General features: G+C 41.4%; 1 protein-coding gene across 1 annotated transcript; it reads left to right on the top strand.

Moving 5' to 3' along the window:
- The first annotated feature begins 2,716 nt into the window (after positions 1 to 2,716).
- igfbp6b (insulin-like growth factor binding protein 6b) lies at positions 2,717 to 6,735 on the top strand. Its single transcript, XM_041798891.1, has 4 exons — positions 2,717 to 3,297; positions 4,035 to 4,069; positions 4,812 to 4,931; positions 5,223 to 6,735. Exons 1-4 carry the CDS (start codon positions 2,961 to 2,963, stop codon positions 5,334 to 5,336), a joined length of 606 nt encoding a protein of 201 aa, XP_041654825.1. The 5' UTR covers positions 2,717 to 2,960; the 3' UTR covers positions 5,337 to 6,735.
- Positions 6,736 to 17,245: the final 10,510 nt, after the last annotated feature.

Below are 17,245 nucleotides of genomic sequence, written 5' to 3'. Positions count from 1 at the left end.
CGTTACCGTTAGTGAATGAGCCAATGGGGTGTAGTTTTGGGAAATGGTGACAAGCAATCAGCCAATCGTGTTTCTCGAAATATATACATATGTTTGGACTGTTAGGACTTTGCCTCAATATGCTATATTTCCTCACCTTTAGGATTTCGACATGTCTTTCTGATGGACTTAATGGTTATAAACTAGTGTAGTTTAATATTTTTATAATGATTTCATCTCATAATGGCAGTCTTTAGGTAGGTGGTCGTTCACCTAACTAGAAAGCCAGAGGTATACTGTTAAAAAGGGCAGCTAAGTGTTCCATCATAAGGTTTGTGAGCATTTTTATTTCTATGTTGAAAGCAGAAGTGGCAGGAGAGAGGCTTTCTGAGCCAGCTGGGACAGACCTGTGCTGGGAGACAGAAGAAGGAAGAGATTGATGAAGAAACTGTGTGGCTGGCTGGAGAAGGAAAAATGTACAACCCAGGGCCAGGGTGGAAAGGAAAGGAGAGCCCCCGTTGGTCTGGCGTGTGTCTTGGAACATTCTCCTGATATGTGGAAAGCTGAAGCTTGCAAGCTGATGGGAACACAAGACGGCAGGTGATTTCTGCCCTCTGTGCCAAGATTAATCAGAACAACAGGCGGCTGATGGCAAAACAGACTTTGGCCTCATATAGCCCTGAATTCCTGCAGGCTGGTGGGTATGTGATCTGTCATGATTGTGCTAAATTCTGCTTCAGTAACAAATTACATATCACCAATGAAAAGCATATAGAATTTTAAACTTTAATACCATTCTCATAATCAAACAAAATCAACGCTTGTTTTGACACAGCAGCAACAAAAATAGAAGTCCTAGTCACCCAATATTGGGTAATTTCTCTTTTGAAAAATTGCAGGCACACTGTCTAAATTGCACAAAACATTGGCAATGATTCTGCACCAAAATCCTGCCAATGTTTTTGTGTGACATTATGCAGAAGTTTGTCTGCACTTTTCCTCTCCTACCAATCGTCTTGTGAAATTTATGAAGTTTTTTTCAAGTGTTTGTACTGTTCACTTCTATGAGTCATTAAAATGACAGAGATTGCGTCGTTTTCAAGCACATGGCACCAAAAAGTATCAAGATACCAAACGTTTTGCCAGCCTCAGTGTGTGATCCATCATGTTTGCGTTAAGTACTACTTCCATTACCAGGCAAACGGCATCCAGAACATTTTGTGTTTGCCCATAATTGTTCTGCTTTTTTTTTAAAGCAACGAGATACCCAAATTGTGTTTACGCTCTGTGAAAATATTTGGCTTCTTGTTCATGTTGCATCTGTCCTCAGAGCGCCCATGGCAGCAAGGAAACAGCAGATAACACTAGGGGACAAAGGGAGTCTAGATAAGAGAGGAATTCTTCTAAAGTCTTCAAACCCCAGTCTTTTTAAAAGGTTTTTATGTTTAGATCAGGGACTTTTCTTCAGCTTCTATTGCAATATGCACTGTGTGTACATTATCTTCTAGTGCTGTGGAAGACATGAAAGATGTCTCCCTAAATTAACTCAACATACAACGGACTGATTTAATGTTAAGACTTCCAGAAATGGAGGTTGGCATATTTTAGTACCAAAACAAGCAAATTTACTTCCTGAAACTGCCTTTAAGTATAAGATAACTATGCATTGCATGTATAAGTGTACCTAAATAGCTAAATAACCTTTTTTACTTTCAGAATACCTTACAGAAATGTGCAGTCAGGATGGTGTGCTGAGCTGAAGGGTAAAGGACTTTTGGTCTTTCTGAAGATGGAAAATCCAAACTGGCTGAGTGGAGAGCAATGGATGGATTACACTATTAGCAGTTTGGCTCGGGCTGGTCGATGTGCATTCCTCCTAAAGTAAGTCCCCCCACCCCCCCTCGTTCCTCCTAATTATCCAGATGATTACTCTTCCAATTCAAACAACTGGCGAGCTATACCCTCAGCTGGCCTCACCACTCCATGAAGTCAGTTAATATCTGAAGGCTGCTGATATGTAATCTAGAAGTTGGACAGCTCTATTAAAGACCGGATTAGCCTTTTTTTGTAGAGTCAATGCATTACTGACTCTGCAGTGATTTGAATATGCTGAGGCACAGTTCAAATGCATGCTACATCCAGTTATCTCACATCATTTTGTGTTTGGTAAAAGTTCTGAAGTATATTCAGGGGATTAATGACTTACTGTCTCTTCATTTGCTGAACTTTGATATGTGTCTGTGGTTTGACAGAGGGTTCTCAGGTGCAGAATCAGCTCTAATAGATGTATGTGCAGGAAATGTATTCCCTATAGAAGGAGAATTCACACAGCTGTGCATTTGCTGTACATATGGCATTGCAGTAGAGCGGCTCATTGAGCACATACTGTATATACATTTGTATGTGTTACCATGGCAAATATCTTTCCAGAAAGGTCTCTGACATTGGAAAGAAAAGTGCACAAAGCTGAATATGACAACTACTCTTTCTGCGTTTGTAACACTGAGCGCAAGTGTAGGAAGACGAGCTGGATGTATGTGTTAGTATAGAACAAAAAGGGGTGGGAAGATTTTGATAATTTCTGAAAGGAACATAATCCACCCCCCACTTGCTCTCTCCCTCCCTGCCACCTCCCTTTCTCTCTCTCTTTCTCTCTCTCTCTCTCTGAGTCCCAGCCCCTGAAGGTGTCATAACTGTGCTCTCTCTTTCTCTCTCTCTCTCTCACTCACTCTTTATCACCGCCTTTCAGATCTTTAAAAGCCGGTGCTTTGCTGTGTCTCTCTCGATCTCCATTTGTCTCCTCTGGCACTGCAGGGGACTCAACCGGCAAAGCACCAAGGAGAGCTACTGTATAGAAACGGGAGGAAAGGAAAGAGAAAGGGAAAGAGAGAGAGGGAGAAATATATACATCCAGAAATAGCATCAGCCACATTTAACTGACAGAGAGTGACAGAGTGGAGAACCTGAGACCTGGACACAAAATGCCTATCCTTTCTAACTTAACAACCATTGCTTTGTTGCTGATTGCTCACTGCGGATCCTGGACTGGGGCAAACCGCTTGGGCCCCTTCAAGGTCTGTCCCTCCTGCAAAGATCCACTGGGGGCAGGCCGGCCCCCCAGGGACCATAATGCTGCCGGCAGCACGTCCGTGTTGGCCCAGGGAGAGCCCTGTGGTGTGTACACTCTGAGCTGTGCCAGGGGGCTCCGCTGTGTCCCCCCGCCGAGGGAGCACAGCCCCCTGCAGGCTCTGTTGCAGGGAAGGGGCATTTGCTCCAAGCACAGCAGGACAAGTCCCACCGAGAGGCCCCACCCCACAGGTAAGATACTGTATACACATGCAGGAAATCATGCATGCGCCTGCAGATGTCACATGCATGGACTCTGCAGGTAGGCTTGTATTAACGGTGTCTTCTGTATGGCTGTGATTTGCACATGATGCTGTGTCACTCAGCAACAAAAAAGGCCAATTAGTGTGACATTTAAGTCTGGATGTGCACCAAAGATGAATTTGCAAAACCTTCACAGCTCAGCAAAGCCTCTGGAGTCGGTCTGATAAAGATGTCAAAACAGTTTGTTGAAACAAAATGAGCAAATCACATAAAAAGGGGACCCTTAATTTCTTCTTAAGGTGTCCTTCTAAATGATATGTACGGTTCATATGGTGTGATATGTATCATGTGTTTCAGTGAGAGGTGCATGACAATGATCTGTCCTACAAGTGAGTCTCTCTGTAGAAAATTTCGAATGAAATTGAAACTGTCACAGTGTCACCTACATCCTGATCAGGCTGCTTTTTATTGCAGTGATCTCCATCTACTGTTCAAACTGAGATACTGCGATTAACTCTCAGAAGGGGGGATATTACTGATGGAAATGAGGTCTCTTATTAAAATGACCCCTTCATATAGATCTCATCTGTTCAGTCATGCTTTTTTCCAGAGATGTAAAGATAAGCATCAGGGTGTAAATATTCTTTATGCAGCACTTAACCTGGACTCTGATTGTGCTTTGATGTTAATAGTTGGATTAATGTTGCATTTTCGTTTCCTCTCAGGTCCTCATCCCTCACACAGTGGTGACATTGAAAGAGTAAGTTCATGCTTTTATTCCACAATCTTTAAGAATGAATCTCACTCTCTATATGATAAAATCCTGAAGCATTCTTTGCAGCTAGATAGCTGTAATTCCCATCAAATGTGATGGCGAGACTTGTATACGAAGCTGCATTGTACTATGGAGTTGCTGCCATAGATCCTGAGCTGTTTGGGGTGTTGCAGTGGCATGTACACACACTGCCCTGAAGCCATGCATTATGGTGCATGATGTGTGTGCTGCTATGCGGCAGAACTAATTGAGCATGATGTGAATCAGGAAAGTTTCAAGTCGGCCATTGCCGCCTCAGATTTTTCACTTTGTGATGCTATTGATCTGCAGCTTTTGAACTAATACATACAGTAGGAGATCAGCTGATTGATCAAGATGACACAGTTAAATTTCACAAAGTGGCACACAAAAATGCACACGTCACTTGAAACCATCCAGTGACCTGAAAAGCTAAAGCATTGTATAACAATATGGTTATATAATGTTATACAATATGTGACATCTGATATATATATAAATATATACATATCACTGCTGCTCCTGGCTCTATTGCTGCATCACTGTAGCTAATCCTCTGTGATTTACATCGACATGTGTTGCGATCAAAGAGGATTGCTGCCAACTCGACCACCTGAGGGGAGATAGCAGCTTGCCACTGTCACTCTGTAGATGAAGACATGATAGATGAAGAAGTCTCACTCTGCATTGCTGTTCTTTAAATCTTCAGGCACCCTGCCGCAAGCTGCTTAATAGTGTCCTGAGGGGTCTGGAGCTGACAATCTTCCAGTCTGACCGTGACATCTATATACCCAACTGTGACACCCGTGGCTTCTACAGGAAAAAGCAGGTACCTAGAACTTTCTTGGCTCTAACATGTGGAAATATGCCTCTGCTGCACTTTGTCTGCACACCTGCACCCACTGCAGCTTTGTGAGATTTTTCTGTGAGAATAACTGACACTTCTCTCTCTGAGCCGCTCAGCTGGGAGCTCAGAGAATCAGTACTGCGCTATGATGACATATCATTTTCTCTCTCTTCCTCTCTCACCACCTTTCCCCCACATTATCTCCACCCTCCTTCCCCTTTCAAATCTCTCTCCCCCCCTCTCTCCCTCTCTCTGTGTCTTTTAATCTCGCAGTGCCGCTCCTCCAAGGGCATGCAGCGTGGCCACTGCTGGTGCGTGGACGAGCTCGGCACGCCCGTGCCCTCACGTGCCAGCGAAGATGGTACAATACCGTGTGATGGGGAGTGAGGGATGAGGCTGTCCTATTGCTCTGAGCCTGGAGGAAGAGGAGGAGGAGGAGGAGGAGGAGGAGGTGGCGGAGGAGCAGGAGCACAGGGAGAGGGGGTGGCTTTAGCATGTGCTAGACACTGCCTGGACAGGAGGTAGCAGGGATAAACCACTTCCTATGGAAAACACTCACCGGTTAAAAAACAAAAACACTCTCAGCAGCAGCAACAGCAACATCTGCCTGAATGTTCAACAGTTGCAGCAGCGTCCTCTGCGTCGTCTGGTGACACGCTGCATGCTCACATTAACGCTCCGTGAACTGCCTCAGTGATCCAAAGCGGTATTACTCCGAATGGTCTCTATATTCCCTGGCTCTTGTCCTGGCTTTCTGGTAGATTTTATTTTCTTTTAAACTTTAGGATAGCTGACACTGCCTGTGTTTGTTCTGATCTCAGTGGGCTGAAATACTGTTACGCAGGTGATGTGACACAAACGTTTCAAAAAATGTGTCTCCCTCACCGTCCTCTCTCCCTCTCTCCAAAGATACACTGATATCAACATACCTAATTGACAGAATATTTCTTTTCTATTAATTTATTTTTGAGTCTGTGTTTCCATCCAGTACTGCTTGAATCTTACAGTATCTTATATATGTGTCGAGTCAGAAAAAATAGTCATACGAATATGATCCTGGATGCTTCTGTTCATTTTATTTGTCAAACTGGCGTTCTGACTGCTTATTTAGTTGATTGTTTGTACATATGTTTGAATTTTGTGGTCGACTGTGTGTTCTGAAGTGGCAGACTAAAAGCTTACGGCTGTTACCCTTTTCAAAAAGTTGTAAGGCATATTTTTATACACGTCAATATAATATTTTATATATGAATTGTTGGTTTATTTAAAGAACTACAGTACAATGCCATGTATTTTTATATTGTCAGCAGTTTTTTATTTAAAGACAGAGATTATTTTATTTCATGTTAGGGGAAGTGTTGTGCTTTAAAGGCACCTGTATGGCTAAACTCATCACATTCATCAGAGCTCTATTCAACTGCTGCACATCTTATGGTTATATCTCATGTTTTTTATTTATGCTTTGTTTATTTGAGAATCGAGAATGTTCATGTTACTGTTATGTTTCATTTTGGCACATCATACTTTTAAATCCTGATTTCAACAGAGGAATAAATATGATCCAATTAGTTATTGTTCCAGTCTGTCTTTCCCAAGTCCTTGCAAAAGTCATGAAATTGTGTGCTATTAAAGTGTGATTAGAATTTATCTATTTCTGAACAATCTTGTTGTGCCAATGTGTGTGCCGTGATGAAAGGTCCATGCACAAAGGACCTGTAAGATTTACAACTATGAAAATACAACACAATGATAATAAAAGTGGAGAAGAATAAAACATATATTAATATAACAACCGCTGCTGGGTGTGTTCTTTTCATGTGTCTAGCTGTGTCGATAAATAATCTTGGATTCTGCAGCCGAGTCTTCATTAGGTTTTTAAAATTCCCTTTTTAGTGTGCTTTAAGATGTTCAACAAACATCTGAAGGGCTGTCAGCACTGATGTATTGATTATAGAGCTGTCAAGATAAATCAAGTTAATTGCAATTAATCAGGGTCTACAATTAGTGCAGTAATTTTCCAATCACGATCAATCGCATGATTTATTGTTGCTTTCAGCACACTTAGGTTAAACTTCTTCCTGCAGCCACAGTGATGTGAATTAAGTCCACAACTATTCCTTAATGCAGGGGTGTCCAAACTTTTTCCACTGAGGGCCACATGTATAAGGATGTCGGGGCTGCTTTGATATCCACAGGGTGGGGTATATGAACGTTTGTGAAACCAATAGGTTGAGATATACTTGGTGATTGAGCAAGCTTAACACTAGAACCACCGTGGATCTCACCGGGGGTCAGTTTTACCTCTCAATAAATTGCATTGATTTTCATAAATAGCACTGATCAAGGACTGTTAATTAACCACTGACGTTGAACAGCTTATTAACCACAGATAGCGAATCAGATCGTTGTTGGAAGATGATTCGTCACAGAAAATAATCTTTAGACTAATTGCCAATCCCGGGAACTTCCTCATCACCAGATTCTTCTTCATTAAAAGCACTGATATACCTTTGGACACTTCACAATGGTAAATATCTTTTTTCCACTGTTGTATCCATGTTGAAGGTGGATCCGATAAGGCATTGCTGCATTAGAGAGAAGGTATTTCCATTTCGCCATCTATTTATTGCTGGTGTGAAATAAAACAGTGGGAAAATCAAGGCTTTCTTATGGGGTAAATTTGACCTGCATGGTGGTTCTAGATGTAAATGTCCATTAACAATATTTGGGTTTAGGCAAAGATTTTTTTATGACACCAGGTGCTATAAAACAAACTTTTCGGAAAAGTCAAAGACTGACAGTCTTTAAAATTGTATACACATCAATCAAGATACAATTAAAGAACAGCCTTGGGTAAATTTTACCCATTGGCAGTTCTAGTGTTAAATGGACCACACATGATTTGCACCCATAAATATTCCATTATTAGCATTTATTCCATTTATTATTTAGCACTTATTGCTGTTATTTATATATGGTGGTGTGGTTGATCCGGGGTCCCCCTGCCCTTCCACAAGCCAACATGGAAAGAATCAAGCATCCTGCTCTTCCTCTGCAGATAAGGAAAGCCTAAGGGATGGAGAGAAGCAGCAGAATCTCCAAGCAGAGCAGGCATCAATGACAACAGAATGACATTGATGGAGTGAAAAAGCAGAATGAAGGAGGAGCTGGGGTGGAGGAGGGATGCAAAAGCAGCTTGCAGAGAGAGCGGCAGAGCGTGACAATGCAATAGCAGTTGCTTGAATTAACTCTTTACGCTCAACTTAATGGCTGACAAGATAAATGGACAATCATTTCCAGGTTTTTTGGGATGCCAGTCAGCTTTCAGGGGGCCATTCTTGCCCCAGCTGCCATTTGCTCCGCTGCTATTTGCTGTTGATCAGAGAGTTACAAAACAAAATTATTTTGATTGCCAGTTGCTCAATTTAATCACAGAAAAACACATGAATAAATTCTTCTTGATAAGACGTTCGTTTATAGAATTAACATGGTAGAACAGACTTGAGCAAAAACCTAAAGTTTAATACAGTTAGGCACAAGCTTCATGCTCAAATGCATGACATATTTCATGTTATTTCTTAAATCTGCTGCAGGCCAATCAAATTTGGACTCCAGACTGCATTTGGCCCCTGGGACATAGCTTGGACATCCCTGCCTTAATGTCTCATGTCACTGTAAAAAATACTCACAGACAGCTCAGGGGTCAAGTCAAAAGTCCGTGTGTTATCAAAAATGTACTCTTTACTCTCTCCTCATACCCTTTTAACTCCATAACAAGTTCCTTTTTTCATGGTTAAAGGAATACTTCAACATTTTGGCAAATTTGCCCATGGCCATAATTCCTATAGTCTTAGTAATAGGTCCGTTTCCTTTAGTTGTCGGTGCAAGCTGTTTCTAGATCTGGGGGGACCGTTAAACCAGCTGCACTGCGAATGCTATTTTAACAGACGGAATTTTTGCTTTCCCTCATCAAACTCATCAAATACACAATCCAACAACTCCAAAATGCTCTCGTGGATAAGTTGTGATCTGCACATTCACCATGCTATGAAATAATAACGTATAATTATGTAACATTATGACACATGAAGCAAATACTCGGAACTAGTTCTTGAGTGAACCACTGGGCGGAGTGACACAGTGCAGTAGCCATGTCTGTAGTGTAGTTCCGACTTTGCATGTAACTTTAAAACATCTCTGCCTCGTAATGTTCCAAGATTATGTCATAGCGTGGTGAATGTACAGGTCACAACTTGTCCACGAGAGGAGTTTTGGAGTTGTTGGATTGTGTATCTGATGAGTGTGATGAGGGAAAGCAAAAATTCCGTCTGCTAAAATAGCGTTTGCAGTGCAGCTGGTTTAATGGTCCCCCCAGATCTAGAAACAGCTTGCACCGACAACTAAAGGAAGGACCTATTGCTAAGACTATAGGAATTATAGCCATGGGCGAATTTGCCAAAATGTTGAGGTATCCCTTTAAGTTCATATCATGTTCTTCTATCTACCTTTAAAAGCAGCTCTGCATCCAGACAGGAAGTCAATTATCTTCAGTTTAAGAGAGCAGGCAAATCCAAAATGACACAAAAAGAGTTTGAAATAGCGAAATTTTACACAAAAGGGTGCAATTAATCCAGATTAACTACAGAAACTCTGAGATTAATTGGATTAAAAATTTCAATCTGTCGACAACCCTAATTGATTGTGATTTGTGACTCAAGTCCATAAGTAGTGAATTAATTTTTTTTTTTTTAATTGCCTGCTTTATGTCCCTCTCTGCTTTATTGGTTGTTTGCCATCACATGGTCCAAAACATCCATTTGGCCATTCAGCCATGAGGAATGAATGGGAGCGTGGCAAAGTTAGCCCTTTACAGCTCTAAATGGACTTATGCACTGCAATAATCATCAGAAAATGTAAACGTACATTGAGGTCCAGTCCCTACACTTGACAAAAAAGTTCCTTTTTTCCCTACAGTTTAACAGATTTACCGAGCGTGGAGATGATCAGTATAAATTACTCAGTCCTCTTAGTTTCTAGCGCTGCTTATCCAGATGAAGGGAGACAAAAGTCTAGAGGAGTCTTGTACTGCACTAGAAGGTTGGCTGAGCCCCTTTAATATTTTTTAAATCCCTGTTTTGTCACAAACATGCTTTAGTTGAAACAGTGATGTACTTTTGACCCAATAAACAAACAATCAACAAAACGGCTCTTTAATGTGAGCCATGGTAGCTAGCTCCCATTTGAGCACCAGTTTCCTTTTCTCCTTCATTTGTCGCTGTTTAATCCACATTTAAAAGCCAAACTGGAACCAGATGAGGAGCCGTTTCAGAGCCAAACAACCAGCTCTACTGAGCTGAGACGGATTTCCTGTCACACTCAGAGAGACTGGACAGACATCAGCTGAGGAAACACGAGTAAGATCAGAGTTTAATGTGCTTAACATGACAAAACTGTACTGAACCAAACTGGATCACTTTGTGGAAACAAACCCTGCCTGTGTGTTGTGTGCCAGCGCTGGTCAAGGCTTCAGACTGAGGGTTTTTTTAATCTTGCTTTCAGCAGATTCTCTGAGGTTTAAAACTTAAAAAAAATCCTCAATATTTCAATGCTTTTGGGACCAAAAAGAAGCTTAAGAATCCAGAATGTTTTTTACTTTGCACTTTGAACACTTGGTCAAGAAAACTGCACTCTCAAAGCAGGAAATGAATGCAGAAACTTGCAAATTTATTCATGACTAAAAAGTTTGCATTTACTATGCATCAAACTTTTAAATAATGGCTGACAGGAGAATTTCTACTAAATGGTTAAATGAGGAGTCATTCCTGATGAAACTGTACCAATCTCAGTTGCTTTTGGATTTCAAGTTAAAGGGGACATATTATGCAAAAATAACTTTTTCAGGCTTTTCTAACACAAATATGTGCCCCTGGCCTGTCCACAATCCACTAAAGTACCAGAAAAATCCATTCCCTCCCCCCCTCTCTTTCTCCACCTTTCAGAAAATGTGTGCGGAAACAAGCCGTTCTCAGATTTTACATCTAGTGACCTCACCAGGGGCCTAAGCACCCGCCCCCAGGTTTGGTTGGCCCTCCCCCACTTGGAGGAAAGTTCCGCCCCCCTCTACTGATCCTCTCAGCAATCAGCTGAGATGCTGGATAGCTCAGTGGGTTACCCTGCAGACTACAGCCTCTGAGATTGATGGTTTGAATCTCAGTCAGGTCCTAAACTTTGGATAAAAGTGTCTGTAGCATCAGGAGTGATGAATCCATTTCCTGAGAGGGGTGTGGTCAAGGGCAGAGTCAGACAGCTAATTACTACTTAAAGCCACAGACACAGAAATGGCTCATTAAGGGCTGAAACAGAGGGGGTTTTTAGACATGTAATAATCCAATACTGGAGTGGTTTTTTTTTTCAGGAACAAACTTTGCAGGCATGTCTTGGGGACCTCTGAGAACAATATAAACTTCTCTTATAAGGGTAAAATATGTCCCCTTTAAAAGAAATCCCAAATACCACAACATAGTTTGTCTTGCTCATTTCTAATGAATTTAATCCTCTAATGGGGACAGATGGGAAGCTTTGGGGGGCCTGATATGGCCCTTGGGACGCATGTTGATGACCACTGAAGTAGTGGACATATTTCTATTCATAATACTTAAACAGTTAGTGTCTTCAGTCAGTCAAGAAGCTGGTGCAGCATGGTGTAAACATGCTCCTGTCCCAACTTTTTTGAAAAATGCTGCAGGCATCAAATTCAGACTGTAAGTGTATTTCCAAATAAAAATTAAGTTAACCAGTTTGATCACTGAATATCTTGTATTTGTTTTGTTTTCAACTGAATAAAGATTTACAAAATATTGCATTCTATTCAGATTTTACAAACCATCCCAACTTTTTTGGAATTATGATTTGTAGATCCCTCATACTTAATAAACAAACCTATCTTCTGCTATTACATTGCAAGAGAATCCTCCCTCCTGTGATCAGTTAGTCTGCAGTGGGATTTTTTCCAGTATTTTGCAATTTTACATTTATTATTCTCAATTGTAAGATATCAGATCTCTGCAGGAGGGGAGACCTTGAGATGGCTGAGGCAGTTTGTTCGGTTTATGATGTGCAGTGAGCAATCAGCAACCAAACAAAGGTTATTAAGTTAGAAAAGAGAGCTCTCCTGCAGAGATCTGATAGCCTTGTTTCAAACCCAAATCCACCCGTTTTCTATGCCCTGCTGAATAAACTGTAATGAGACAGATAAATCCAAAATGAAAGTGATGCGTGTGTCCAGGAGCATGCTTTGGTGTCCACTGGAGGAAGTGCATTGATGAAACTCCTTTGTTTCTCAAAGGTGCATGAGTCTGACCCTTTTAGAAGCACATTCACTTCTGCAGAGTCATTCCTGAAGCCTTGTTCTGCAGCACAGAGGTTTTCTCTGAATCATCAGCAGCTCATGAACAGGTTACTGTGTATTACTGAGTCAAAAAGCCTCGACACTTCCAGGCTCATATCCATTTGCTGTGCCTGTGAGAATCTCCTCTGCAGTGAGAGAGAGAAATTACAAATTAGAGCACATTAGAGTCATGCTGCTTTTCTGCCATTACCAGGCACATAAAGGATCATTTTCTCCTGCTTCGCAACACAGGGACCAGATACATGCCTGTTTCCAAGGTAACAGCATAGAATATCCCATTGTCCATGCATAATATAAAATGAAGAAAAAAAACTGAAGGAGGAAGCATGATCCTTTGTAGAATCACACCACCACACGTCCTACTTCTCTATCTGGGGTGTTTGCTATTCTTGGAGATTCTTCTTCTCTCTATCTGCATCTCTCTCCTCTGTCTGCATCTCCTTCTTCTCTCTATCTGCAATTCTCTCCTCTGTCTGCATTTCCTTCTCTTTCTGCATCTCCTTCTTCTTATCTGTATCTCTCTCCTCTTTCTACACCTCTTCTCTCTATCTGCATCGCTCTCCTCTGTCTGCATCTCTCTCTCCTCTCTATCTGCATCTCTCTCTCCTCTGTCTGCATCTCTTTCTTCTCTCTATCTGCACCTCTCTTCTCTGTCTGCATCTCTTTCTTCTCTCTATCTGCACCTCTCTCCTCTGTCTGCATCTCTTTCTTCTCTCTATCTGCACCTCTCTTCTCTGTCTGCATCTCTTTCTTCTCTCTATCTGCAACTCTCTCCTCTGTCTGCATCTCCTTCTCTTTCTGCATCTCCTTCTTCTCTCTATCTGTATCTCTCTCCTCTTTCTACATCTCTTCTCTCTATCTGCATCGCTCTCCTCTGTCTGCATCTCTTCTCTCTCCTCTATCTGCATCTCTCTCTCTCTCTGTCTGCATCTCCTTCTTCTCTCTATCTGCACCCCTCTCCTCTGTCTGCATCTCTTCTCTCTTTCGTCACCTCTCTCCTCTGTCTGCATCTCTTTCTTCTCTCTATCTGCACCTCTCTTCTCTGTCTGCATCTCTTTCTTCTCTCTATCTGCACCTCTCTTCTCTGTCTGCATCTCCTTCTCTTTCTGCATCTCCTTCTTCTCTCTATCTGCACCCCTCTCCTCTTTCTACATCTCTTCTCTCTATCTGCACCTCTCTCCTCTGTCTGCATCTCCTTTTTCTCTCTATCTGCATCTCTCTCCTCTGTCTGCATCTCCTTCTCTTTCTGCATCTCCTTCTTCTCTCTATCTGCACCTCTCTCCTCTGTCTGCATCTCCTTTTTCTCTCTATCTGCATCTCTCTCCTCTGTCTGCATCTCCTTCTCTTTCTGCATCTCCTTCTTCTCTCTATCTGCACCTCTCTTCTCTGTCTGCATCTCCTTCTTCTCTCAATCTGCACCTCTGTCTGCATCTCTTTCTTCTCTCTATCTGCATCACTCTCTCTGTCTGCATCTCCTTCTTCTCTCAATCTGCACCTCTGTCTGCATCTCCTTCTTCTTTTTCTGCACCTCTCTTCTCTTTCTGCATCTCCTTCTTCTCTCTATCTGCACCTCTCTTCTCTGTCTGCATCTCCTTCTTCTCTCAATCTGCACCTCTGTCTGCATCTCCTTCTTCTTTTTCTGCACCTCTCTTCTCTGTCTGCATCTCCTTCTTCTCTCTATCTGCATCACTCTCCCCTGTCAGCATCTCCTTTTTCTCTCTATCTGCATCTCTCTCCTCTGTCTGCATCTCCTTCTCTTTCTGCATCTCCTTCTTCTCTCTATCTGCATCTCCTTTTTCTCTCTGTCTGCACCTCTCTCTTCTGTCTGCATCTCTTTCTTCTCTCTATCTGCATCACTCTCTCTGTCTGCATCTCATTATTCACTTTGTTTGCATCTCCATCTTCTCTATTTTTAAATATACCTTGTCTCTCTTCAAAACCTTCTTTCTTTGTCAGCATCTCTATTTTCTATATCTCTCCTTCAGTTCATTTTAATTCAACAATCTTAATTGGTATATGAAACATCAGTTCTCATTGCCAAAGAGCTTTACAAATATAGAACACCAATATTAATAGAACAGGAGGTATAATTGTTGAATGCATCAAAATTTTGGGTTTAAGTTTGAATTAATTGTAAAAAGGAGATGTTCAATTAAAAAACAATATAAATTGTGTAGGTGATGCTGTTAATGGTTAACCTGACATGCCAGATGGATGTGTTTCACACATCCATGTGAGACAGCTTCAATAGGAAACATTAAAGAAAAGGCAGAGGCTTTGAAAAAATCTCAGAGTGATTGGATGAACGTTCTGTCATATCTCTACGGGCCAGTCAGAGCAACAAAACATGTGACGTAGCCACTATCGAGCTGCGTATGCACAGCTACTGAGGAATAACACGAAACATGGCGACTATAGACATGTAAGTACTCGACTTTTGTTGTTTTTGAAAAGAAAATAATTCACTGCTGTTCTTTGTTCTTCTTTCAAAGAAATGTCATCAAGTTCTGATAAAACTGGCACTTTAGCAGCGTCCACACTAATCTCTTCCTCCATAACTGCACCGGTCTCTTGCTGCTGCTTGCTTATGTCACGACTCTGCTGCACCTGAAGGTACTGCCCCTTGTCGCTGATTGGTCCTGTCACTTTCTAACCGGGCACAAACAGTTCAGATGGGAGCTTTGCAAGATCGTTTGGCCAGTGAGAAACAAGGAAATGGGCGTATCCATCTGCTTTGCAAGGTTAGTTAATGGTAGTGGTGAGGTGTTTGAGGCTCTTCTTTGGTCATAATAGCTCACATAATGTGCTGCAACATTTGCACACTGTTACACAGAACCAAGCAGACATGGAAGCTTCTGTTCATTGTTCATACTGGTAAATTATTTTTGTTTACTGGTGAAAAGAGCAAAGAGCTTGTCTCTGATGTCCTTGTATAAAGGACAGGGGGTTAGAAAGTGCAGCTCTGTTTCCAGCTCTGGTTGGCTGCAGTGGGTGCACAGTCTTTCCTCTTTAGGGATCCAGTCTGTAGCATCTTCTCTGGATGGTGTAGTTATGTTCACAGAGTCTGTACATCTTCAAACGTTTCCTCTTTTCTATCTCTGCTTCCCTCTTTCTGCATCCCCCGCTTCTTTTCACTGAAACCATTCCTAATGTTGTTTGGTGCGAAGCTCATGGTGGATTTATTTTTGCTCTATCTTTATAAATAACTTCACAATGACTACTGTCTAGAGCTGCCCTCTTTGTAAAGTGTCTTGAAATGTATTTGGTAAAGAATTGACGCTATACAAATAGAGATTGATCAGTTGATTGGGACTTACAGACATAACTGATAGATATTATGAATAATTTTCTGTATACTTCTGTAGTGCATTCCTGAAAACAGTCAAGAAAAGTGCCTTAAAGATGGTCACGTCATGAGATTATGCACTCATATTATCTTTGCAAAGGCTCCCATTACTTCTATAAATTAATAAATTAAATATCGATAAAATTTTGGGCTGCAATAGCTCAGTAGTAGTTTCCAATTTCACCCTGCCATTGTTGCTAAGAAGCCCTTGAGCAATAACCTTGCAAAGCCAAAGGACTCGCCAGATTTTATGTCTGTCATCATGCAGATCAGTCTTGCAAAGTTCCAAAATGATGGTGCCAGGTCTGAGAACAATTGGACCAATCAGTGTCCTTTTTAGGAGAATAGGTATTGTTGTACTGCAAGCTGATAAACAATGGCGACTCGTGGAGCAGTTGGCTCCGATGGAGTAATAGCAGTTTTCTATCAGAAATGGACATTTCTTTATTAAAGAGGAGCACCAAACAACAGCTTTTATTGGTGGAAAGGTGTTTTTTCTCTTCTCCTGTGTGGAAGGAGTTTGCTTTACTGTCTGGCTCCACTGATAGTGAACAATGATAACTGCAACTTGACCCCTGCTACCCCAGGACTGTGGATGCCTGTTTGGTTGCTCTGATTGGTCAGTAATGAAAATGTGTCCAATCATCCTCTTAATTTGTTTTTGAATGGTTCTGCCCTTCTCAAACACAGACTATGAGCAGTTACCTCATACCTCTGTTGCAGGTGCCTCTCATTCTTTGTGAGTGTAGGTCTATTGCATCCTGTTTGTGCATGCATTGTACCCCCTTATGTAGCATGCTCAATAGAAAAGTGTTAACGTTTAATTTCCCTCCAGCTTTGCATCACTAAATAGTACTTTAAAAAAATCCTTAATTTCCTCTTTAGGACTCGGTTATCTTCTTCTAACTGGCTAAAACACAGACATCTAGACATCACTGCTCTGTATATGCTCCTCACACACAGAAAACATATATAGTCTGATAGAAATGGTGCTGCATTTAAGCCATCTAATTGGAACTGAGACTCTTAAAATGTAAAATAATGTTAAATTTTCAGGTTGTGATTAATGAATATACATTTTTTAAGTATACAAAATAGATATGGGAACATTTCCAATCAAACTCACTGTGTGTATTTTTCCTTAAGAGTCTGTGATAAAAGTGCACAGTTCAGCAGTGTCTCCCTGACAGAACTGAAACAATCAACTTCATATGAACCTGTCAGAAGCTCTGTTTCTCTGAGACATTAAAGAGTGGTGTTGTGACTTTGTTTAAGGACTTACTGCCCCCCAGAGGTTGAAAATCTTTGGGGGGCAGTAAGCGGACACACTTATAGACAGATTTGTGGCATATATCTACATGCATCTGTTAATCCTCCATAAGAGGTTGTTGTTAGTCCCAACAGTATGTTTCATTTAGCATGCTCGAAAAAGAGCTGCATGATACAGGAAAACACTGAGATTGTGATATTTTTTCTTCCTGTGGTATAAATTGTGATACAGAAGATTACAAGAAGTTTTTCCAGATAAGTGCATTGACTGAA

The sequence above is a fragment of the Cheilinus undulatus genome, linkage group 11, assembly GCF_018320785.1.
Source record: "Cheilinus undulatus linkage group 11, ASM1832078v1, whole genome shotgun sequence".
Lineage (NCBI taxonomy): Eukaryota > Metazoa > Chordata > Actinopteri > Labriformes > Labridae > Cheilinus > Cheilinus undulatus.
The sequence above is the reverse complement of the archived record's forward strand: the minus strand, read 5'-3'. Positions and strand labels throughout refer to the sequence as shown.

Coding starts and splice junctions, on each gene's coding strand:
- igfbp6b (XM_041798891.1), top strand. CDS start 2,961: ATGCCTATCCTTTCTAACTTAACAACCATTGCTTTGTTGCTGATTGCT. Junction 4,070..4,811: donor ACAGTGGTGACATTGAAAGA/GTAAGTTCATGC, acceptor TTAAATCTTCAG/GCACCCTGCCGCAAGCTGCT. Junction 4,932..5,222: donor GCTTCTACAGGAAAAAGCAG/GTACCTAGAACT, acceptor TTAATCTCGCAG/TGCCGCTCCTCCAAGGGCAT.